Source organism: Camarhynchus parvulus, chromosome 2 (assembly GCF_901933205.1).
Source record: "Camarhynchus parvulus chromosome 2, STF_HiC, whole genome shotgun sequence".
In the NCBI taxonomy this organism is placed as follows: Eukaryota; Metazoa; Chordata; class Aves; order Passeriformes; family Thraupidae; genus Camarhynchus; species Camarhynchus parvulus.
Window position 1 is genome coordinate 140,645,094 of NC_044572.1, and position 25,954 is coordinate 140,671,047.

Below are 25,954 nucleotides of genomic sequence, written 5' to 3' on the forward strand. Positions count from 1 at the left end.
CTCAAACAGCTCCTCCTCTAAGCTGTTTACCATCTTCATGGCCCCCCTTTGCGTGCTCACTGACAGATTTATCTTTCTTACATTGTGCTGCCCAAAACTGCACACAGCACTTGAGGTGAGGTAGCACCAGCACCGAGTGATGTAATGCACCCTCTCAAACATATGTTCTTTTTGGTACCATAATGCTGTAAGTTACAGTTCCTGCCCTTTTTTTCTGCTCATATGTGTAAAGTCTTTTAATTCTGGAAGTTGGAGTTGAGAACCACTGTTTGAACTAACATTGACTGTGCCCTTCTTTTCACCTCTCAGTCAGAGGGTATGATTGAAGATGTTATGTTGATGCATATCTGCACTCAAATCTTCCATGAGTCAAGAAAAAGATAAAGAGATCCTGATGTAACTCTATCAATGTGTAATGTGGTCCCTGTGGAGAGGAAAAGATTATTGACATTGTCTTTACTGCTGATGGATGCCTGTGATGAATATCCACATAATTTATTTTACTCTTGGTGTCAGTCTCAGCAACTTCGAAGCACTTCAGGGTTATTTTTAGTATACACAGCTGGATCTTCTATATGTCTACAGTGCTCTCATTTGTCGTGAGGGCAGATCTTAGTGGTGGGTTGTTATTTGGACTATTCTTGTGTGTGTCTACATGTTACTTTTATGTTAAAGAGAGAATGTCGGTAAAATCAGCGTGATGTTGCAGAAAGGAATATGTTTGCACTACATGAGTCCAGATCAAAGCATTCTTTTATAATGTCTTGCATTTTAAATGAATTTTGATTTAGTAAGTACCTTTTTGTTCTTGCATACACTTGATAGCCAAGTTTCTTCTCCAGCTGAGTACTGAACAATGCTGGTTGGGGTTGCGATAGGTCTTTTTTGCAGCAGTGTGCTGTGATGCTGGCACAGGCAAACCATTTGAGTGTGAATGATTGTCCTCAGTGCACTGGGCACAGGATGCTCTGCTTTCCTTTGCTCCTTAGGTCAGGTTTCATGGGATAAGAACTCTACTTTCCTGCCTGGGTCATGCAGCAGTCTAAGCATCTCTGATAACATGCTGTTGGTCTCTCATAGTCACTGTGCTCCTTTGGTACCAAAGTGTTACTGAGTCTTTCCCTTTTACAGCTGGATGTTGTTGTGGGTGATCTTTTATCTCCAGGTGCCTTTGAAAACTTCATGCTATCACCTGGCAGTGCATGTTTTTTTCTTATTTTTCTTCTTGCCACAACTTGCGTCTGCTGAAAGTAAATGTTCCAAACTGGGTTTGCTCTTGGAAGAAGCAATAGTTCTATGGATTACTTTGCTTTGCTTAAGCAATAGTAAAATTTGGCTTTTTTTCATTTTATGTATCTGCTAAGTCCGTTTTTATGTGAACATTTATTTATTTGACTCCTGAAACAAAATATATTCTGTAGGATTTCCAAGGTCCCTGTAAACTTTTAAACCTGTAAATGATTTGATGAAGCGGACTGTTTTTCTTTTTCTCAGTAGGCTACTTTTTTTTTCTGTCTTTCACAATGAATAGTGTCATGGTCTGGTGAAGGGCAGAATTTAGTATGTGTGGTAGGGGAAGAGTGGCTCAGCAGAAATGGTGCTTACCGTCTTTTTTTTTCAGATTGTCATATTTTGACATGATTTTGGGATAGAAGTAGCTTTTTTTCTGGTTCAGAAAATGCTCAGCATTAAGGATTTGACAGATGTCCACCTTCTTTCTGACTTGGTGCTGTTGCTGATCCTCATTGCATAGCACAGTCCCTAACACAGCCCCTGAGCTAGTTCTTATGAAGAACTGTCAAAGTTACACTTCACTAGAATTTAATGTTGCCTTGAGAAACAGAGAACTCCAATTATTGATTCTAGGGGGTTCCCAAAGTGCTTTTTGCATTCTTAGAATATCTTAATATTGTCTATGTGATGACTTCCTTTTCTAGTATTTATTAAAATCATTCCAGATGTATTTGCTGTAAGTACTTTTCAAGAACCCGTGTTTTTGCCTGCTTGTGTGGCTTAATGCTTCTTGTTCACACAGCACAAATAAATTGAGGTGGTTTCCTTTCACATTAGCTGTACTGTTCTTGCTGGTGTTATCACACTAATCTTGCATGTAGATTATGGGCTTCTGTAAACCTGATTCCGAAGTGATGAGAGTGGAGGTTTTTGCAAAACTCTTAAAAGTTATTTTGGATTTCTGTTATCTTCTTGCTTTCTGGACAGAGTTGTATACTTTGGTTTCATTCTCATCTCATCAAGTGCTACACTGGTTCCTGTTAACATGTTTACCATCACCACTCACAGAGGTAAATTTGACTGCAAGGGTCAGTTTTCCCTTTTGCTACTGTGAGAAGTACCCAGAAAATAAGTTAATGACACTGAGAATCTAATATCTACGTTTCATACTTACTTTTGCTGAAATGAGTTACTTGGAGGTTATGGCTTCAGAGCAGGAAGCTTAACTGTAGTCAAAAGAAGCTGAGATTATGCTAATGAAGTTTTGCTTGATGTCTTCTGCTTTGTATTAAAATGTATCATAATGAATACATTCTATTTCTTCTTCCCTACAGGTAAAACAAGAAAAACCAGAAAATTTACCAGATTTAGAAAACTTGGCGCAAGAAAAATTCCTTGAAATGGAGAGCATGACCAGTGACTCAGATTTACAAAGGAATGAAAAATATATGCATTTTAAGGATCAACTTAAGGAGATGAAAAAACAATGTAAGTCTGATTTTTTAAAAATGATTCTTTGAATGCTAAGCAGTAAAATCTGAGTAACTGCCCTGAAATACAGAACTCTCACTTATGGCTCAAACTGATGTGAGTATTCTTAAAAACTTACTTAAATTGATATCTGTGTAGAAAAAAAACAGTGTAGTTACCTTGATAGTTTTATTTAGACTCCTGCAGCTCCTGCTGTGTTTGAACACAAATATCATGAAAACCACTTTTTTTTTGTAAGGTGGGCTTTTTCATTTGAAGACCTTTTGCATTTATTTTCTTAACTGATAGGATCTCCTAAAAGGATTAGGTAAGCTGTTTTCATTTGTCACTTAAACAAATTGCTCCTGTTTCACAACATAGGATGTGTTGCAACACTAAGAAGACCTTTGCTTTAATGGTAGAACTGTATTGTTGGAAAATGCTTACTGTACGTGTTCTCAGGTTTACAGCTTCTGTGCACGCACTGTCTAACACTGCAGATTACTAAAATCCATTTTTTCCAAATTAACAGAATTTTTCAAGTGTTAGAATTTTAAGTTATTTGTGCTTAAATTACCAAAAAGTTGAAGAGTAAACAGTTTGGTTATTTATGCAACACAACAAAACTGTCTACTTTTATTGCCCCGCACATATAGCAGTCATTAAAATATTACTCTGATTACTGGTGCTGGGAAAGTTCATGGGCTCTGACACTGTTTGTGTTGCTCTTCCCTAATCATGATTATGTTCTGAAATCATATTATTCTGCTTGCTGTCCCTTGACCCCTTGACCCCTGTACCTATTCCCTCTCATCTTACAATTTGATTTCAACATAAACTGGTATCTCAGGAACTTCAGGAGTCATAGATTAATGATTTATACTATTGGAAGTGATATTCTGGGTGCTCTCCTTTAGCTCTCCTTGAATTCTGTTTTTTTTTTTGAAGCCCTATCCAAAACCCAAAGGAACCAGTGGAAAGAATTTTCCCACTGGACTTTGGATTGCTTCCCTATAGAGATTTATAGGACGTGCTTGACAAGGTGAATTTCAGATCTGGTATCTCAAGACTCCCTACGATTAGAGCTTGAAGGCTTAATATATTTGTTTCCCATCTTCATGCATTTTAGCACTGATCTCTGAGTTTAATAAAGCTCTTGGCACTACTCTAAGAATGAACATATCAAGTTAAGACCACAAGACAGTGTAATTTTCACTCCCTACGTAACCATAAAATTACTACTGCCCCACCATTATGTTGTAATTTCTAATTTCCAGGTGTTTGTAACTGAGAAGATAAAAATCTTGATAACTGACTTTGGATTTACTTTCTACCTTGTAATTGCCTGAGGAAGGGGTGTATGCTCTAGTGATACATTCAGTTCAGGCTGTGGGATTAAGTTCTTACTGGCTGACCTGTTGAAAAAGACCCCAAATTAAATAAACACAATAGAAAATATTCTTAAAAAAATATGAGGACATCATTCTGCTACTGCTGCCTGAAATCCAGATTTGTCTTATTAAATGCTTCACTTGCAATACCAGCTGAGCTGAAGATTAATAAAATCTGTAAAAGATATTACTAGTTTCCATAAGTTGGTGATTTTCCTTAAAACATCCTACATTTACATGTGGTTTTGGTGGGGTTGTTTTGTAAGAAGAAATTAAGGTCATCCTGTTAAATTTTCAGCATTCATGCTTAAGCCAGGTTATCTGTGTATTCTTTATCTTCTCCTGTATGAGTTGTGTTTTCAAAAGCATGAGTCCTACAATTCTGGCCTCATCTCAACAGCACAATATAATGTGTCTGCAGATTTTGGGACACATTTGAAAACTGCTGGATGTGAGTTACATGTATGAATAACTTCATCAACAACTACTGGCTATAATTTTGTTTTCAACTATTAGCCTTGCCAGGTGCAATGTAGTTCACCTGGCTTTTTTTCGAGAACACATACACCATTGAGGTTCAGTTTTTAGCTTTTTTCTGGAATTTGATTTTATTGCTCAGTTAGATGAAACATAAAAACTTCTGCCAGGTTTTCTCAGAGGGGGTTTCCTGTTTTGTTTAGTTTTAATTTTTTGTTTGTTTGTTTGGGTTTTGGGTTTTTTTTGTTGTTTCAATTTTTTCTCTCTCAAAAGAGAAGACAGGGTAGATACTAAAATGATTTGCTTTCTAGGACAAGTTACCATTAATGATTATGTATCTTTTATGCAAAGCTTGACATCTGTATTCTAGAACAGCTGAACAAGGAAATAATATATTCTTGCATTGTTTTGCTATTTAGAAATTAACTGAGATTTGACAGAAAAAAACTTTCTCAACACAGTTTTTAGGTATGGTGCAAAGTGTGAAGCACTTAAATACAACCTCATATTAACAGAAAATTAAGCTAATATATTTTCTCTTTTGATATTTGCTGCCACCATGATGAAAGGAAGGTGCAGGGTTGTTCCCTGTCCCCTGACAGGTGACAGGCAGTGCCATAGGTTGCTCTAATACTCAGGGAGGAGAATGGTGCTTGTCTTCCCTGGGCAGTTCTGTGGGAAGGAGACCTTCTTAGCTTTGAACTTCAGCAGCAGCCAAGGTGCAGAAATGAAATTGGGCAAGTACATCTCTGTGGCAGTAAGGATGAGATCATGCCTCAGAGCAGTTTCTGTTCTGCTCATCGTTCAGACAGTTTTCAGACATTTTCTCTCAATCTGTGAGCCTTTATTATGCAGCTACTTTAGCTGGGGTTTATGAAGTGGTGAAAAATCTTCACCTCTGATATGTGTCAAAACACTGTCAGACAGATTTTATGTGAACAGCAAGTGATTCTTCTGAAGTCTGTTTTCAGAACTATCTTAGTTTCCTAAATTCCCACTTCTTATTTTTAATGGAAAACAGTTTCATTTTTCTACTCAAACCTTCTTAGACTGTAAGCAGTAGGAAAGAGTGTTGGTTGATTTTTCCTTTTTTTAACCATTTATTGTACCCCCAAGTGGCTACGTTATTTTTTCCAAATAACTGAGTACTTGGAGGAGTTTTCACTAAATTTGGTAATACAAGAAAGTTCAAAATTACTGCATGTGTGGTAAGGAAATTTTGTGTCTTTAACACTACATGACCGATGCTGTCCTTAGACATAAGGGTCCCAGATCTGCAAAGTGCTTAGTGATCTCCTTTTGATTAAGTGAAGTGCTTAAGCAAGTCGCATAAATTAAATTTTATGAGTAGATCCTTTGAAATGAGTGAGATTGCTGGCATGTTTCACTTCCTTATTGGAGCATGACCACAGTACAGAGCCTTGCAGGAGTGAGCTTATAGGAACTAAACCATGCAGAAATTGTAACTTTGCATTTTGTGTCTTCTGTAAGTTTAAAATCCCACCTTCTGTTTGAAGCTGTATTACTGAGTCTTTTTATTTCATGCCAGAATATATATACACATATATTTATGCACATACATATACACATATCAAAGGCACCTATCTTCTGGCAGAAAGTATGAGAAATTTTGTCTTCACAGAATGAAACTAAGACCTGTCTTTATTCTCCATGTATCAGTTTAAATGTATGATACTCTGTATGGAGAGCTGATCAGAAGGTATAATCTCTACTCCTGTGACCCTAGCTGCCACTAGTGTATTTGCTGAAGGTTATTTAGTGTCACGTTTGGTGCACAAAGGATGACAGATTTCATAGCCCTTTTGTAGCAGCTGATAACGTGCACTTTGGAATCCTTGATAACTGCAGGTTCTGCAAACACACAACAGATGCATGCTTCAGTAGTGATTTTGTGGAAAATGATAAGATTTGAATGAATGACAATATTGCTGGTTATGCCAAACAGTTTGTGAATGACAATATTGCTGGTTATGCCAAACAGTTTAAGGACTGGATTTGGCAAATGTAGGAAAGATTTTTTTTTTTTTTTATGGGGGACAAATGCTTTTGAGACTCAATAGTAGTTTAGGCAAGTTTTTGTCACAGGAAACCGGTCACTGTAATTTAGTTTGGAAAGTAGCTACACTGCAGTTGTAAGGATCTTTCTTGCATTTTCCATTGAAGAAAAAAAAGTCTCTGATCTTTAAAAGGAAAAAGTATGTATCATTTTGCTAGTATGGATTTATAGTCATTATCAATAAGCAAATATTTTGAAAGGAGAAGATTTTAAATTTACTTCAAGTAGATGCCATATGCCCTGTTGATACGTGTATTTTAAGTTATGCATATGCTGAGAAATAATGGTGTGAAAAAATGTTTTTTTAGATACAGTTTGGGATAGAAAAAATGTCACTATGAAAGAAATTATCTTTAAATTTTTAAAACAATCTATCACAGATTCCAGCAAAGACTAAGGTCTTTGATTTGCTTTTAGTAGGATAAGAAAACAAGCTGCAGCAAGATACTGTGTATTACATTGCTTGATGAGTTTCGTCCAGTTAATCCTCACAACATCACATTGAGGTAGGCAAGTTAATTTTACTTCTTGCCACACAGCAGTGGTGAAATTTGAGGAAATAGTTGAAATTACTTGTATGGACTCACATAAGTGATTTGCAGATCTGGGTTTCTCTTCAGCTGTAGTTTACTTCTTAGTTGGCCGATTTTTGTCCCTATACTTATTTCTGATGGCAGAGAATCAGCTGAAAAGTCATGTTAGTGTATTTTTCCTTATATTTTCAATGTAAAAAAAATATTTTAAAATCCCCTTAACTGACTAATTATGAGAAAACAACTTCAGCACAAGAGCTGAAAATTCCAGCTGAAGGTGGGATTGGTGTTATGACAGTTCAGTGATGTGTGTGGGATATGCACTTTTCATTTACGTAAAATCCCTTACAGACAGCCCCTTGGCTAGTAAAGAAATGAAAGAAGATCCAGCACTTGGGAAGGTCATTTGAAGTTTAGGAGTCTTTGGTTTAGGTCTTTGCTTTGTTACCTTCTTGTTGTCTTAGATCAAGTCATTTAGTTTCCGAACAGATCACTGGGAGATAGGTCCCTAAAAACTTTGTGGGTCTGGACCTTACACCCAAGTCTGGAATTCATTTCTGGGTGTATTGTGTTTGTGTGCAAGAAAAGACCTGGACTAGCTCATATCCTGCTGCTCTGGGCTGGTGGCCTGTGGAGCAAAGCAGCCATGTCCAACTGAGTGCAAAACATTCAATTGCCCTGCTTCTCTAGTGGCACTAAAGCATCATTATTATGTTTTTGTCATTTTTTGAGTTCAAAGAACTGTAGATAATAACCTAAGTGTGTTTTAGTGTGCCAGAGTAATGTTTTCAAGGCATGATGCTGAGGGGGAAAACTGCAGCCCCAGAGCAGTAAAGTAAGTATGTCAAGAGCCAATTCTGTGAGTGAGAGCTGACTTGTGGGTAGGGCATAAGGACTGTCCTGAGAAGAGAAACTTGGCATGGCTTTTCCTTTTGGGACTGTCCTGTCTGGGTGTTTCCTGGAAAGAACTAGTTGATTTGCTCAGGAGTGGGCAAGCCCACTTGTAGTTTTGAAGGATTAAGAGATGAGGGTCTGATAATGGAACTAGTCAAAGCTACTCTATTTCACAGTTTTTGGAAAGATCAGCTAGAGAAATAAACTAGATAAATGGGATGCTCACATAATATAGCAATGGGACCTGTAATAGTACCCAAGAACAATATCCAGAGTGCAAAATTACCATCAAAGCTACTATCCTTGCTAGTTTGTGAAGACCAGAATGAATGAAACCATCAGAAGTTTCCTTCTGCAATCTGGATGACTTTTCCAGGATAAAAATTAATGGATTTTTTTTTTTCTGAAAATGCAGAAACTTGCTTTAACAAGAACTATGTTAGTGGATTAATGAAGAACATCAATTGCCAATAGACCTGGTGAAGGTTTTTTGATGAAATGATTGCCTTTCTAATGCAATTGATTGAAATAAGAAGTTTCTTGCTTTGGCATTTAGAGCTCTGACATGTAATTCAGAGTTAAAATGAAAGAGGAATCAACCCACCCCTCCAACAACTCTTCTCCATTATGAGTAACCTGGAGTATAAGAGACCTGAGTTTCAGTCTTGGTGATTTAAAATCAGAACTTGACTGACTCTGCGCCTACTAAGTGATTGATCTGTAACTCTGGAATCAGTCTCCCTCTCTCTCTGTCCACAGTGTATTTAACTATATATCAAAATGGCAACAACTGCAGAAGGAAATACTGAGAGACACTGACTTTTTAGTCCTATCGTAAAGCACTCAGCTCAGAGATGACATATCTAAATCAGAAAGAGCATCTGATGTAGGTCTTTCGTGTTATAAATATCTGCCCTTCTAATCAGCAGATGCTTAATGATAAGATCTTCTTATCTCTTTCTGTGTCTGCCATCTAATCTATACATATATTTTTTAAAGAGCTACATTTGATTCCATTGCAAAAGTCTTTTCAAGATGTAATTCTTGGTTCTATATCAGCCTGGCTTTCAGGTCAGCACCAAGTCTATAAAATTTAGAAAGGAAATAGAGTGTTACATGGAAATAATTTTTTATTGTTATTATACACTTAGGGATAATACTTAGGTTAATTTATTGTTACTGCTAGGGGATAATTCTCTCTTAACTGAGCACATTGATGGCTACCAGCATGGCATTTTTACTGTTCATATGAATATATAGGTCAGGAAGGGAGCTCATAGATGCTGCTTCTATTCCCTTGATGTTGCATTTAATCACAATATCGAATAAAATGCCATCTTGAAATATATTAATTTTTTCTTTGTTGTTTCTCTTGGAAGGATGATGAAAAACTTAGAACTTTGCTCAGATGGTGAGAAATTTTCAAGCAAAATAAGTCTGTGGCCAAGTTTTTGCTCATTGTTCTTGTTCCAGCACTGTACTCTGGCTTATAAAGATGCTCTCCCTCAATGGAGTTTAGTTTGATTCAGTCAGTTTCTGTCTTTCTTGACTCTATGGTAATCCAGTTATGCAACATGGAAACTTACAAAATCTCATGTTTTGTGACCATGCTTGAACATATCAGAAATGTTTTATAAATTTTAGATGAGTGAGAAGCATGGGGATAGTACTAAACCTTGACTGTATCTAAAATTCAGAAATGTTAAATAGATGTGTTATACCCAATCGGAAATTTGTCTTCTGGTAATAAATCACCTGTGATTTCACTTAGAGTTTTCATTCACTTCTTTCCTGGTGTAGTAATACATACTATTTTGCAAATCTGAGCAGTGAAAATACAAGGACTGCCTCTGTCAGCTAAGTACAGTTTTACTTCCCATTATATCTGTTGCCCACTATTCAGAAAGGTTTAAAAGTCAGATGATACAGGTATTTCAATCCTTTGCCATGAGCTTACAGTTTAAATTTTAAGTGTGATCACAAGAAACCAGGTGAAGAACAGGTGAAATCCAAGGAGAAAAAAAATCAAAGAAAGAAGAAAGGGAAAACGTCTCAGCATTAAATTTTTTTAATGAGATGCTCTCATTTTGAAGTTAGTATATTGAGGAGGAAGGAGAAAATTAAAGCTTAGTGGAGCTTTAAAATTAGAGAACTTTGTTTTATTTACTCATTTTTTTTCCTGTTACTTGAATATTTAACTGGAGGGACAGCAGCTTTTTTCACTCTTTCTATATGTTAATTTCAGTCATTTGTATGGTGGGATTTTGTGCCATCAGTATGCACAAGGATCAGTGGAAATTCTAATTCAAGTAGAACTCTACTACTCCAAGTAATGAATTTGTATTGACTGCTGGGACAAAACACATTTGAGGAGAAACAGGCAACTAGTTCTGGGATAATGCTGACTAAATAATAATCCATCAGTGCATATCACACTGCATGGTAACTTCAGAATACTCCACTTCAGAGAAGGTAAAACTCTTGGTGCTTTTGTGGGTTCTGAAACTATTTGCCATGTGGCTCTTTGGTGTGTCCTTCAGAAGTGTGGCAGGTTGAGGTAGACCTTGCTTTGGTAAGTGCCAGTGTAGGTCTGAAATCAGTGGAATTTTGCTTTTCCCTGATCTATTCTTGCAACATATAATAACATACAAAATAGTAGTATACAGCAAGAATAATAAACATATCAGATGTTCATGTGCATTGGCTCCTTACTGTAATTTTTGATATCCATATTATTTCATTTCCCTCTTAAATTCACAGTAGAGCTTGGTTTCTTTCCAACTTGAATTTTATGCCATTAATATACTGGAGATCATCTTCACACTCCCCCAGATCTGTTAGATCTTGAGCTGAAATGGAGGAATAACGCTAGAGAAGCACTAAAGGACTGCAACACCCATCTTTTAGGTCTGTGGACCTCAGACTGGATGCTGGAACCTCGAGTTACGTGTCTTGGCTCCTAGGAGGAGAGCTAGGCACACCTGCTTGAACAGCTTTGTTCAGTGACAAATCTGTTTGTCAGCACAGAGTGCTTTACATCTGTATGTCAATCACAGTATTGCATAAGTTGACTAAAAATGTGCCAACTTTGAAGTAACACAAAGGTAATGAATCTCTTTTACTGTGACTCTGAGCACCTGTGCTTGTATTATGTAGCTGGAGAGGAAATGGACCATGGCTCTAATCTGTAGATTTAGAATTTCAGGCTCTCAAAAGATTACTGATGTTATCAGGGAGCTGAAGTGCTAATTCTGTGTACTGTTTCTCCGGGTGACCTAAGAGATGTTGCTTTCAATCTCCATTAGCACAAAGTCAAAGAAATCAAACACTTTTGTTGGCATTAACACTTAAACAGGTTTGGACCATTCAGATATTTTGTCACAACTGAGGAGTGGTTTAGGTTGTCACCTTTCAGCAGTTATTAGCTCTGATTTCAGACATAGCATCTGACTTTACAAGTGTGGATAGGTTTATCGTGTCATATCATCTCAAATGTGGATGTAGATTTGTGTTACCAGACTTGCAGTGAATGATTTTAGGATTAAAGACAAGTTGCTTAACAGGTATTCCAACAGGCACTAAAAATACCTGTTGAGGGAGAGAAGCAGTTAATGGAGTGAGGGTGAGAGTGCTTATGGTTTATACCATAGCCTTGTGACTACAGCAGTTTCCCAGGAAGAAATGCCAATAAATTCACAAATAAGCACCTTAAAAAAGCCCTTATGAGGAAGATGACATGTTTGACTCCTCTCTGGATCCTCCCCTGACCGCATTACTGGAGACTGGACGATACCAGGAAAACATTGCTGTTGGCTTTCCCTGCCTCATGCCCTCTGTAGCAATTTTCATTACTCATCATCAGAGGCTGCTGGATGGGATGGAGGTTACATCTGACATCACATGATTGCTCATAGGCTTTTCAGCAACCCCTTGGCTGCAGGCAGGTGTGCAGAGGGCACTCTGCAGTCCTTCAGTTGTAGCAAAATGCCAGCATGGTTTTGGAAGTGGAAGGGGCTGGGGAGGACTGGAAGAGAGTGCATGACTGTGTGCTCCCAATAGTTAACTTGCAGCAAGAAATGGAAAGAAATCTGAGTTCTGTACATCTCCATCATCACATTCTCTGCTTCCACCTGAATGGAGCTGGGCCTCCTTTCAAGAGCCAGGGCTTGCAGGACAAACAATGTATTCTTAGATCTTTGGGCTGGGGCAGCTCTGGACAAGTACGGATCTCAGATCTTCAGATCCCTGGAGAACCTGGGAGAGACTTACTGGAGATAGATACCTTCAGGGTTAAGAGACCATGGAACAGATTTTTTCATCATTTTGGACTTCAGTAGTTTGCTTCAGTTCTTTGGATATGGCTCACCCTCTCTCGCTTCCTATTTGAAAGTTGAAGGGTCAGTCCAAGCTTAGTGAAATCAAAAGAGGTTTTTGCAGGAAGGCTGTTTATCAGGATCTGTCTGAGCTCCCAGTATAAACTAAGTGGCTTGTTTATAGTCAGATAGGAAAACATGCAGAAAAACAATCCTTGCTTATTGCCGGATGGAAGACTTCATACAGAAAAGCTAAAGAGTTTCCTTCGAGGGAAAAAATGTAAAAGCTTTCTGATTGCTTTATCAGCTTCTACAATAAAAATAGTAATTACAGCTATTTAAGACTAATGAATAAATCACTGTATTAAAATGGGAACAAAAAAGTTTAACTAGCAATCATATGTAGTCATTTGGCAGCTCTGTTATTAGTGTGGGCAAAGTAAGCTATTCACCTAACCTTTGCTGCAGCATCCATTGCTTTGGGTTTTTTGTGGGTCTTTTTTTTTTTCCTACAATGCAGATTGAATTCTTCTTTTCTGATCCCCAGAAGAATTTTGTTTTGATGTCTATATCTGTTTTGTCATATGTCTACATTAGTTGGGCTCATATTCAGAATTCCACAAATACCCGCTCACCTAAGAAGACATGGCTGTGTAGATTTCTGCACTGAAATCATGTCTACATATGGGCTTTGTCATATCACAGCTATGTCATGAAAAGATATTTTCCAGCTCTGTCATACTCTGTCATCACCACTTCTCTCATTTTACCCAACTGCTCCCCAGCCTCAGTCAATATCCTTCCTCCTTTTTCTGGAGCTGCTTTCCCTTTTCAGGTGATGCCACAATCTCCTGCCTCCCTTCAGTCCTCCTCTTTGGCTTTAGCTTTGCCAGCTCCTTCTTAGAAGTGTCACAGAACATTTTACCCTTGGTGGATGTACTTAGATTCACTAGTGAGGCCTTCCTGCCAGTCTTGTTGTGCCCTGAAGAAAATACTTCATTATCATGCTTCCAGCTCAGCAGTGTACACAGCACAAGCTGTAATTTATGGCTATTGACCACTAACATAACAGTGGTGTGCTAGCTATGGCTTTACATTTTTGTTAGAGTTGGAAAAACTAGTAGCTGTGTGAGTCATGAAAGCCAGTGTAGCAAAAATCAGTTGTAAATGAAAGAGGAACATTTCCATATTCTTAATTTGGCTTAATTCCTGTGCCTAATGGCTGTGTATATACCATAAACATTGTGAAGGAGCAACCATGGAAACACTTGTTTTCTTGCATTGCTAAATTTACTCAGGGTTGAATATTAACACAGCGCCTGGCATTACTTTAAAAGCAAAAATAGCTAAAGCGTGACTCACTATGAGTCATTTACTGCTAGTCCTGCTATACTGCCTAGAGCTTGACATTGAACAAGTTGGCAGCCTGCATTGCTGCATTTTTTTCTAGGAACTTTGAACACATTTCATTCTTGTGAATTCTCTTGTGCAACAATACTGAACACAGCAGTGTGTTTATTTTTCTTCCAAAGTCGAATTAATCAGAAAACGGTGAAACAAAGAGTATTTTTCTTGGAGATTCTGGAAGAGATGGATTCTGAGAATTATTTTTTTAGCTGCAATAATGAAATCATTGCAAGGATGTTAAAAGCTAATTACATTTTATTCAGATTATGTAAGATATATATATTAAAATACCTGTATTGTTGTTATTGATTTGCATTGTCAGCAAATGTATATGTAGAATCAGAAAGCCAAGCCTGTAGGTTGAGAATGTTTTCTCTTGAATTGGCAAGGATTTTGTTGTGGGAGGGCAGGGAGCTCTGAAGGGGCCGACAAAATGAGGCAACTGTGTTCCTATTGGCCTCTGTGTGTAAAAGGCACACCCTAAATATGGTGCTGGGGGTCTGACAGTGAGTAGCCTGTTGGCTGGCTGTGGGAATGCCTGAAAAGATCAGCTGATTTCAGTCAGATGGGAAGGGGTAATGAGAGAGGGCTGAAACCAAAAGCAACTTGCTGAAGTAACCATGTGATGAGATCCTGAAATGGCAGAGCCAAATATCACTTTCATTCTGCTAGAATTTTGGTTCCACCTAAATGTTATTTCTAACTAAAAGCCACTTCTTAAAACAGTAGATAAGGAAATTCTTTAATATTTTCCATTTTCTTTCTACTTAAAAATATTGCTATGATAATTGAAGAAAAATCTTATGCTACCAGCATGCAACCTTCTGCATGTGATCAGAGAAGGTACCAAAAATCAAATGAAAATATTCATAATGTAAGTTCACCTACAATTGTAAAATCCCACACCCCTTGGTATGGAGAAGAAGCTTCCTATGTATCTCTTCCTTTTACTACAGATTATGGAAATAGAGACTGTAAATTACATTCATCTGTATATTTAATAATATGTGCTGTGCAGGATCTTTGTAAGCTAAAGCATTTTCTCTGTCTAATCTCTTAGAACATCAACTTCAAAAATTTCTCTTGAAGTGGTTTCCCTATTAAAAAATCTCATTATGATGACTCAAGAGAGAAATAAGAATGATTAATTAAGCTTAACAGTGACATCCTAAGCATTGTCCTGATATGCACTCTTCTCATTTCAACATGAATTTATGATCACTGCACTGAAGATTTCTCTTTAAAATTTAAAATTGTTCAGGAAATTTAACTGAATAAGTTTAAAGTATTTTTCTTTGTTTTCCTGACTAATAATCATACTAAAAATGATACCATGTTAATTTTCCTAAACCTAGAATAAAAAATGATTATGTTATATCAAACAGTATAAAGTGGGAAAGGATTTTGGTTTATTTTTGTGGTAACTCTGACAGTGACCCCCAAATCCCTGTTATTAAAATGTTTTCAGTAATTACTCATGGTATATGCTCTTTAGCAATCTCTTCATAGCTACTGAATAGGCTGTGCCTCGGCCCCACCTCCAGGCATGTTAGGCAGAATATAGACATGAGAATATATGATGGGAGTAAGACTGTGCCTTTTAAAAGACAGCTCTGTGTAGGAGGTTTTTCTGCTCAGAGGATCATCAGAAAGATTGGAGCTGCCTAAGGCACGATATCTCTTGGGCATCTCTGTACATGCTGTGTAAGTAATGTCTCTATTAAGCTATAGCAAATTATTCCCCTCCCTGTGCAGTGTTTCCATGTACATGTTCACACACTGACAGAGCAAGGCAGTGGAGTCTCTAGGGCAGATCAAAAGACCATGTGCTGAGTCCTAGATTGACACATGGAAGCAGAGTCTAGAACTTAATGAGACCTTTATTACAAAGTATTCACTTTTTTTCCCACACATGCATACGAAATACTCTGTTGAAGTGAAACCAACATCCTGTTATGTGTGCATCCTAAAATGACAGGTGAAAACTCTCAGTTCTCAAATCACTTGCAGTTCCAGTTATGAATCCAAGATGATTTTCTTTAATATTTTCACATAGAGCAAACAGAACACATTATAGGAAGCTGTAAATCATGCAGAGTGCTGAGAGAATTCATACCTACTTAACCACTGCAGGCTGTGAGGATGAAGATCTTACTGCATTCTTTCCCTGAGTCTTGAAGTGTGCTTGAGGTGCAGTGTTGGCACCATGGTGTCTGTGAATTGTCAACAGAAAAGTGTCAGGAATTTTGGACTAACAAATTAGGTTCTGTGGATATATCCAGGTCCTGCACTGCTTTCAACAGCAGAGTAGAGGCTTTTCCCCCCCCACCCTTCAAATTGATTTTATCAGGTACATCTAACCTGAGGAACTCTTTCATATGTAATGAATGTATAGGATGCTGAGGGTGTAATTCCTTATTCCCATGGAGTTATGAATAATATAGTTATTACTAAACAAATTTGCCATTAAATTACTTGCACAGCATGAGCTACAGATGGCCAGAAAAAACTGTGCTTTGTCTGTTGCACCATTTTTATGTGACTCTGCCCTATTAGAACCAACCTTTCTGACTAAGGTTGTCCTGTGAGCCTTTAATCTTAAAAATAGCCTTTTTTGCTACAGTTTGTCTGAAGTTGATTCACAAGCATAGTCATACAGGATCCAGTGGCATCACTGAACTATTAATCACTGTCACCTTTTGTAAAGAGTCTGAATGTTAAAATGCTCATTTCTAAACAGCTGCCAAGTGCTTTCCTTTTCCAAAAGCCATTAGTCTAGCAGATTTCATTGCCTCTGTTTTTTGTTTCTTACACACTTAAAATCTATGGCAAGCATTTTATACTTCTTGTAGCAGGTATATCTGTGATGTGTTAGAGGACAAATTTGCCCTGAGATTAACTTCAGATCCAAAACGACAAACAGATCTTTGCAAATGAAGAGATTTTCCAAGTCATGAGAGTCCTTCGTCAAGTCACCAAAGGTGATGGGAGTACAGACAAAGGTTTTTCACTAAACAAGTTAAAAACTCCTCCTTTAAGGCATAACTAGCTTGTGTATTTCAGATTGTGCTATTTGAGGAAATTAGGATACTGAAGGTTAACTTGCTGCATCAACACTGCATATTGCAAAGCTAATTTCCTAAATCCATGTTTAGAAACCTAGATTTTCCTAAATCCGCATTTAGGAATAAGTCTGGAGTCATATTTTTAGTTTATATATAAACTTGGAGTATCTCTTTAGCTCCCTCATTGAGAAATTTGATTAACATCTTTATTATGTGTTCCTCTGTAGGATGGGGAAGGTCTGCACCTCAGGATGAGTGTCTACAGACATGTGCAGACATATTGAGTTCCTCTGCATGCCTTGTCTCTACATCTAGTCAGGCCAGTGCCATGCAAATGTGGCTATACAAATTCTGAATCAGCACTAGTCTCCATCAGTTTAACCAAGGGAATGGGCAGAGGAGCTCTGTTTACACCCACCTGTGAAGATGTGCCCTGAGATTCACCAGAATTCCAGAGAACTGAGATTGTAATTAGAACAATGTGCTCATACTTCTGCTTATATAGATGTCTCAACGTGTGGGATAATTTGCTTTTGCTGCTTGTTCCTCCTGAGCAGAGGTGAAGCCTCTGCTTGAGACATCAGCATGATTAATATTCCACTGAATATCCAGCTCAGCATCATGATTGTATTTTTTTAGGTGGGTAAAATTAGGTCGCAAGAACAGAGAAGCTTTTAATACGCTGTGAGCCCATTGACATATCTCCTTTTTAAAGAGAAACACAAAAAAAGAGAAAACATTTTGTATGTAGGATGGATGAAACTTATTCTAAAATTTCTTGAATAGTGGTATTTAGTGAAAAAGATCATGTTTGGAGTTTGGGTATTGTTTTAGACCTTAGTAAAATACTACAGAATGTGAATCAGTTGATGGTTATCTGTGATGAGCAGGTAAACAAAAGATGTATTTCCCAATGGGGTTTTCATATGAGGGTGACAAACCCCGTTGCACAACAATGGTCACATTCCAAAGCTGCAACCAGGTTCTGGAGGGCTTAATTTCACAACTGCTTACTGTGTCCTATTGCATTACCGTGACCTTTCAATAAAAAGGGAGATTGCCAGCTTGTTTTTTTGTTGTTGTTGTTGTTTTTTTTTAGCTTAAAAACTCAATGACTGTATAATGCACTACCCTATTTTTACATATCAAATTTGTCCTTGACATTTTAAATTATGTCCTCTAGAAAAACATCCAGAAGCTTTTGTGTTTTCTACCTTTTTATTAATATCTAATGTGCAGATCTACTTAAGGCTTGCGTTTATGTTGGCAACCCAGCTAATTGTAAAAAAATAATTCTGATATTGAGTGACTGACATTAAGGTATGTTTTCCTGTAGCAACTTATATATCATCCATCTGACATAGCAACACAACAAAATTATTTGTTGTTTAGTAGATAAGGGGCTCTTTTTTCAAGGTGAACTCATGAAACCTCATTTCTAAATATTGTATAACTGCAAGGATAGCTACAAAACAAAAATAAAATCATGTAAACATGACATGATATGATATGAGAAGGATATAAACATCTAAACAGTATTTAGTTCTTGGCTGTTAGAAATTTTTTTATGCTTATGACATTCCCTAAATAGTGACTCTGCTACAAGTACACTTGTACCTCATATTGTGAAACAGTCATGTAATCTTCAAAATGACTTCAGTAAAAAATTACTCTAAAGCTGATAAATGAAGACAGTATTCTACAGCCTGAAGAGAGCAGGCTGACAAGGCCAGACCTGCAATGAAAAATATTTTACCATTGATCCTGGGATGGCAAGGAAGAGAGAAGCCCAACAGGCACTGGCCATAACCAGGAAAGAGCAGCTGGTTGGATGGTTACTTACAGCAGCTGGGTCTTAGATGATCTGTGTCTGTGATGTTGGGAACGTCACATTTAGACTGAGCAGGCATCAATTTAATAGGCTACAGAATCTCGAGTTTGAGTCAATGGCTGTTCAAGGTAATAAAGGAACTATTAAGCCCATTCTCAGCTACAGACTTGCCCATTTTCCACCTTGTGTATGTTGGGTGTGCTCAGGTGCACTCTGGGAGGATGCTCTCAATGAGGAAATCTTGAGGCTGCTATCCTGACCCCAAGCTGTCAATCATGTGGTCTGATCTGAATAGTTTCAAGGAAGACTTGAGCATCTCTAACAACCACAACTCACCAGCAGATCTCATAACCTCGGCTGTGTGTAATCATGATTTGGATGCTTTGAGCCTGAGCCACAGCTGTGCTGGCAGCTGGCAGTGTGGTACCAGATGTAACACCCAGAATATTTTGTTTTGAGTAGCTGTTCACTTAACACTGTAGACAGAGCCCAAGATTACCCCTAAATTCAGTGAGCATAAAATGAATATACCTTCAAATTGGTCTGTGTTGTTCATATCAATAGATGTCTTCAGAAGAGTCCATGCCTCTGCTGAGATTCCTAGCAGAGAGAAAAGGTCACTTCCGTAGTGAGAATCTCGCCCCCCCACCCCCCTGTTTCCACACCAAAAGGAAGCTTTCCATGGTGCCAGAGAGTCTGAAAGCACTGTAAGCAATTAGCAAGAGCTTGAAAATTCCATTGCAAGAAGCAGGACTGCTCAGGAGTGGAGACACTTGGGATTTTTCAGCCTGATTAGCTGCAGTGACAGTGAGGTGATGTGTGCTAATTACAGCTCCTTAACCTCCTTAGATGCAGTTGCATAAAAGCCCAGAACAGCTCCATGATGAAATGTAAGGCACTGCAGCATTCCCTGGCTCCTCTGCCTTGGTAGTCTCTGACCATCTCTACAAACCATTGGCCTGCCTGGATGAGGCACAGACAGGTGTGTCTGTGAGCCAACCTGCCAGTGGTTGTGGTGCAGAAATGGGAAAGTTTCTCATTAGGATGTGTGGCTGAGTAATAGAACCTCTGATATTATCTCTGTGGGTCAGTCAGCCTTTGAGAGTGGATCATGAAAGCTGTGGTCAGTGTTCAGGCACTGCCTTGTAGTGCAGGTCTGACCCAAGTATGAGGAATAGAAAAAAGATTTTTGTGTAAAATGACATTTCAGTTTTACCAGATGTATCTTCTATTCTGGTGTGGGTTTTGTGCTGTCTTCATTATAACAAGAAATAACAGCATTATAACAGGCAACATAATGAATTCTGATCATTCAGTGCTCCTTGGAGAGGGGAGATCAGCATGGTATTTAAATTAACTCATTGTAAATACAAAAGTCTCATTATATATAATGACTGTCACATTTTTCCAGGAATTATAATGAAAAGATGTTTTCAACTGTTTTTCAATATGTTTTTTTCCAGGTGGTTCATGGAACAGATTGTTTACAGTTTAAAATAGAAAGGCAGTCATTAGACAAAAAATTGTTTAAGATACTGTCTTTAAAATAAACAACCAAAGTCTTGAACAAAAGGGCTAACTTGAAATAATGTTTTCTGTCCTGCTCTTTTTCTAGAAATCTCTCTTTAAGTTGATGATACTGTAATCCAAACACATAACGTTCCTGTAGAAATTAATTAATAAACAATAATTAAATAATAAGGAATGTTTCATATATCGAACACTAAAATTTAATCTGGAAAACCTTGCTTATTGCATGGACTAAAGCTTAGGAGACAGTACAGGAAATATGTGCCACAGCAAGCATTTCAAACCATCATAACATATGCCAAGATTTTATGCTGGTCAACACTGAAGTAAATGTCATCCCTACTCTACAGTGATCCTCCAAAAGTTCCACATATGCTTGGCTTAATATTTGGTTTCAAATTATTTCAGGTAAAAATTAATATTTAAGTTAAACCTGGTGACTTAAACATGGCAAAGAAATGTTAACACTTTTTTTTTTCTGAGAAATTGCATCTTCCATCTGGTTAGTCATTGTGTGTGTGCGTTCTTTTGTAACCACTGACAATGTCATTTCCCCAAATCCTGTTGTAACTCTTGACATTGACAGTCTTTTTTACTTCTCAGTTACCTTTTCTTCAAAAGTAGAACTGGAAGCTATTTGATTGCTCTTCCTCCAGAATCTAGCAAAGTACAGTATTCTGCTGAGGTTTTCAGAATAAATGTAGAAATGGCTTTCTTTTCTTGGATAAGATACATGAATTTTACATTCAGAAATAAGTATTTTAAGCACACATCAAAGGAAATACCAATGTATTTGAAAAGCTGTTAGAAGTGTTAGGAGTTACATGAATTAAGTTTGAGTGTACTATCAAGTAATTCAAAGTCTGTCCAGAAACACTGAAGAATGCAAAATACATGAGCTAAGCATGTACCCACATCTACTGTAGGACTTGACCCAGCACCATGATTCTTTAAACTTGCATTTATGGTCTTTTATAGTTACCAGTAAGACCAGTCTAAGCAGGAATTTTCCCTCTTTCCTGAAATTTTTCAAATGTGTATGTTGAATGCTGTGTATACATCCACTTCTGTAGCTGTGTCTGCCACTTCTGCTGAGTGTTGTGCCAATCCCCCAAACCTGGGGATTCACTTTCTTCCAGCGCCCGTATCTCACTTCCCTGCTTTACAATCCTGTGGTCTTTCCTCTTCTGGTCAATGGCTGATGAATGTGTTCTGAAGTTTTGCTCTCACAGTGGTAGTGCCTTCTACCCAGACCCCAGCTTGACATCTTCATAGAAGATCCTTTCCTTGAGAAACAGTCTGGAACCAGAGCCCTCTCTGTACATTCAGTCTTGTTTGACCTTGCAGGGGAGCTGGATGTCCAGTGCCCTGTGGTGTGTCCCCAGGTCCTGGGAGGGTCATGCCTCAGCCTGGAGTTACGCTGAGAAATCCCTAATGACAAGTCTTGTAACTGTACTCCTAAATCCTGCCTGCTGTTGAAGTAGGAACAGGAACTGTGCTCCAGGTGATTTCTGCTAATTCTGCTGATAATCCAGCAAGAGGAAGGCTCTTCTGTATGAAGCCTACAGTAATAGCTGCTTGATGTGCAGTCTAGTTTGTGTAATAGTAAATAAATCTAACTGTTTTGATAGTGTATTGTGACTGTATGTGTTTAGGAAAAAAACGCCATAATTTTTAGGATCAAAATATCTGCTTTAAAAGTTAGGAAAGTAAAACAAAAAAAAAGCCTTTGCTGCTTTTTTATTAATATTGTATTCTTGGTTTACTTTGGTGAACTAATTTGCAAGGAAATAGCTTTTGTATTAATCTTGTTGCTCACCACCCCTTGTGATTTTTTAAACTTGTTTTTGATTAATCTGTATTCTGATGAGTATTAGCATGACAAGGCTGCCCAGCACAAGGCACATGTACTAGCACAGTTCCTTTTGTTTTTCAGGGCCTTAGACATGCTTAGTTTCCCTTAATTTTAATTTCCTTAATTTCCATTATTTTCAATTGTTGTCATTATTTTTCTGCTTTCAGTTTTACTCAGCTATTTTTCATCCTTGATCAGTATTTTTGTTTTGGGATGCTGCAAATGCAGGCACACAGCTGTGACACCTATGAATTTCCCCCAGATTTTGTCTTAAGTACAGCAAATCTGCAGCTGTCAGTACCTATTGTAGAGCTGTGGTTATCTGCAGGGTAATGGTTTCAGTCATATTTTGCAGCCACTCGGGGTGTCCACTCATAATGTGAACAAGTAGTGTGACTCTCTTTTTAAGAGCTGGCTTATCCATACAGAATTTTGCAATACTGAGGCCGCAAGTTCAGTGAGCTGTAATTTTCAGAAACTGAAAATTACTTACATTTCCAGAAAGAATGGAGCATGTAATTGTGGAAAACAGTGCATTTACAGAAAATTTACAGAACATGGAAAGTACTATTTTTGCATTTTATATTCAGTAGATATGTTGCAATGCTATAGCTGTTTTTGCTAAACTTCAATTCCATGGCTATTTACTGCATAGTTCCTGCTCACATAGTAGAATGATTTATTTATCAGAATGAATTGAAAACAAAATTCCAACTTCTTCACTTAAGAATGGAGGGCACTAATCTAGATGCATTAAATAATTTTTGACTCTACATGTTCAGAAGGTTTGAAGGTGAATTGTATATGACCATTTTATTTCAGCTGTTTAAAACAGCAATTGCTACAGTAGGTGAAAGTAGCAATTGATGAAAGGAGGTCATGTATTCTGATTTCCTGTTCGAAGAGAGACAGACATACTGTTTTAGAAGAAAGGATAGAAACTCAAGCAGGGATCGTTATTTCTAAGGAAGAAAAATCCTATTGACTTCCTCATTTAGAGAGGTTCACGTATACCCTAAAAAAAAATACAGTTTTAGTTCTTCTAAATCACACAATAAAGACATCTTCGTTTCTCTGCAGATGATCTCAGTGTGTTCTAAGAAGTAAAAAGCAACTGCTCAGTGCCAAGAAATTGAGGTTTTACCTTTTTAACTAAGATAGTGTAGCTGGAAATAGCAGTTCCCAGCTCACTGTAAATGAGAAGTAAAACCAGTCAGCTTAAACCACCATGAAGGTGACTTGTAAAGAATGTTCTTACTGTGTGAGCAAAACCTTAAAAAAACAAGCAGAATATACCTTTGTGGTGATTTAGCCCTTTCTGTCTATGACCTGTTACCTCACTAGGACCTTGACACTTGGGCATCTCCATGGACATCTTTATTTAATTTGTCTTATGACACCTTACTAGGCACAGGAGAAGTTTCAAGACATAGGAGAAGGTCTCCTCCAAGTGTCTCTTCAAAACTGCTCTGCTGCACTGCATAGAAAGAACTCTAATCTAATTATGGGTGGGCAGATGGCACATTGGGATTGCTTTCCTCACTGGCTGCAAATCCTGTGCATCCTATTATTTGTTACCCTGTCCTTGCCACCATCCCCAGACCAACCCACTTGTTTATCTCCTCTGCCTGGTTTGTTCTGCCCTTTAGGTTGATTGCTTTGGAGCAGAGATTGTTGTTTTACATAACACAGGAGTTTTCTGACCAGGCTGGCATTCAGGTGGTACTACAATATAGATATTATGTTATGGTAGTACTTCTGCAGAGGTGGAACAAGTGTTATATATAAAAAGAGCCTAATTCTTTTCCAAGGTGCACCACATGGTAATATTTTGTGTGTTTAACTATGAGCAGAAGCTTATATAGATCTAAATAGAGCTACTTTGGCAGACTTCCTGTGACAAGAGCCAGCATTCTATGAATGTAGTTTAATCAATGAACTGTATGTAAACCACTGAAATTTATTCAGTCTAAACAAATCCAGAGTCTTTCATGACAAACGTTTAATCCTTCAGGATTGCATAACTGAGGGATTTAGTGATTAGTTAGCTTTGAAAATAGGTCGGGGAAAACATCTACATTTGGTTAAAAGCTAATCAGGCAAGGAAATAAGTAAAATAGTGAAAAAAACTTTAGAAGAAGTCTTTTGCAAAGTAAATTTTATGTAATGGTAGAAGAATGTTTTCTATTTATCAAGAGATGCAAGGCCTTGTCCCCCTTTTCATTTACACTCATAGAATTCAAGGGAAGCTCCATTAATCCAGTGATGCAAATGTGTGCAGAGTTAGGAGTTGTGTATTTTGTTTCTCTGTGTCTAATGCTTTGGAATAACTTCACAAAATTTTATGAAAACTTCAAAAATACTATAAAGAGATAAGATTTGTAAGCATGAACACTATTAAAGGTTGCAGTCAAAATAGGGTTGTAATCCTAGAAGTGAGGTTATGAAAGAAAAGTTTAGGAATCACTCCAGTGAGGCTGTTGACCTGAATCTGATAATCTCCTCAGCCGCTGAAGTCTGAATTCCTTCTTTCAGCTACATTCAACTTTCCTTCCTGACTTCACCTCTTCTGCCCACTGAATGGGCTTTCTGCATCCTAGGGCTGTCTGGCAGCATGGTATGGCTTGTATTGGCAGAGGTTATCCAGTCCTATCACCTGGGTTCATAAGGATTTTGTTCTGTCACGTTACTGGAGAAACAAGCTTCAGTATCACCTACAAGCTGGTGCTCCAAGTTTAATCAAGGTCTGTGTGATGCATGGAGAAAGAGATGCTGTCTCTGAGATGCACTGTGTAAGTCTGTGTAACTTCGTGCACTTACATGTTCTAAGAAGCAAAAAACATCAAAATATTTTGAGAACTGCATCACAGCTCACAGCAAAAAATGTGCTCCCATGCCCAGGGAGTGTGGACTGGATTTTTTGACCTCGTGAAGTTTCTGTGTAATACACTGAATACTTAGCGCTTTAATACCAGCAAAGCTAAAATCCATTGCAGCACGAGATCTGCACAGTCTTGTAGTCAAATGAACAAGTTGAACAATATTAAAAGAAAACAAAAAAGTTTTATTGGCTACAGGAAGTGTCTCCATCTCCAGCATACCCTGGACTAAAACAATGAATGTTTTCAATCACTATATAGAATTGATGTAAAATAAGTTGGTCCTATAATTCCTATGTATACAATTCTTGCATTACAATTCTTCCTTTCTCTAACAAAACACATTTGCCATGAGTACGGACTGTGAGGATTAGTTTAGGCTACTAACAGCATGTATTATTGGTTATTTGTTCAAGGCTTTTTAGCTTTCTAAAATTTCATTGTTACAAGGTGATATGGATATAATTAAACCAGTTGTCTCTTTTAAACAAGTTATCCTTGCAACAGATACAATGTTTTAATTTCTATCTGACATAGTTTTAGTAAGTGACAGTGCAGGCAGTGATGGCCAGATGGTGGTTTTGTTACAGAGACAGTGAAAAGCATGCTAAAGGTTAGTTTAAGTTGAGCATTCAAACTTAGGTAAATTAATAATGAAGCTTCTTACCGGGCTGGAAAAATTAGAAAGGAGGAAAAAATTATCCAGGAATGCATGAGTCATTAGCATGTGATCCAAAATTCAGCACTTAGAGTCCCTTTTAGACTATTACAAGTATTCTTTACTGTAATAATGTAGAATTGATTTCCTCTTTGTTCTTTGCTGTTTTGAAATCTTACTTTATAATTGATTATTTTCTATGTTGGGCCTTCTCACTTACCTGATTCCTCTGTTAACCATCTGATTACATGCTTTTTAATGCATTTTGTTTCTTGTCTTAATACAATACATTGGATTCTGATGCAGCTGAGAAGCAGGAAGATAAATGGCACGGAGTTTTG

General features: G+C 37.6%; 1 protein-coding gene across 1 annotated transcript in view; it reads left to right on the forward strand.

The window, feature by feature from the left end:
* Positions 1 to 25,954, forward strand: part of NSMCE2 (NSE2 (MMS21) homolog, SMC5-SMC6 complex SUMO ligase) — a 126,771-nt gene that overhangs the window by 57,840 nt on the left and 42,977 nt on the right. Inside the window, exon 4 of the mRNA XM_030965829.1 lies at positions 2,568 to 2,721. Coding sequence (XP_030821689.1) covers positions 2,568 to 2,721 — 154 coding nt within the window. The remainder of the gene's footprint in view (positions 1 to 2,567; positions 2,722 to 25,954) is intronic.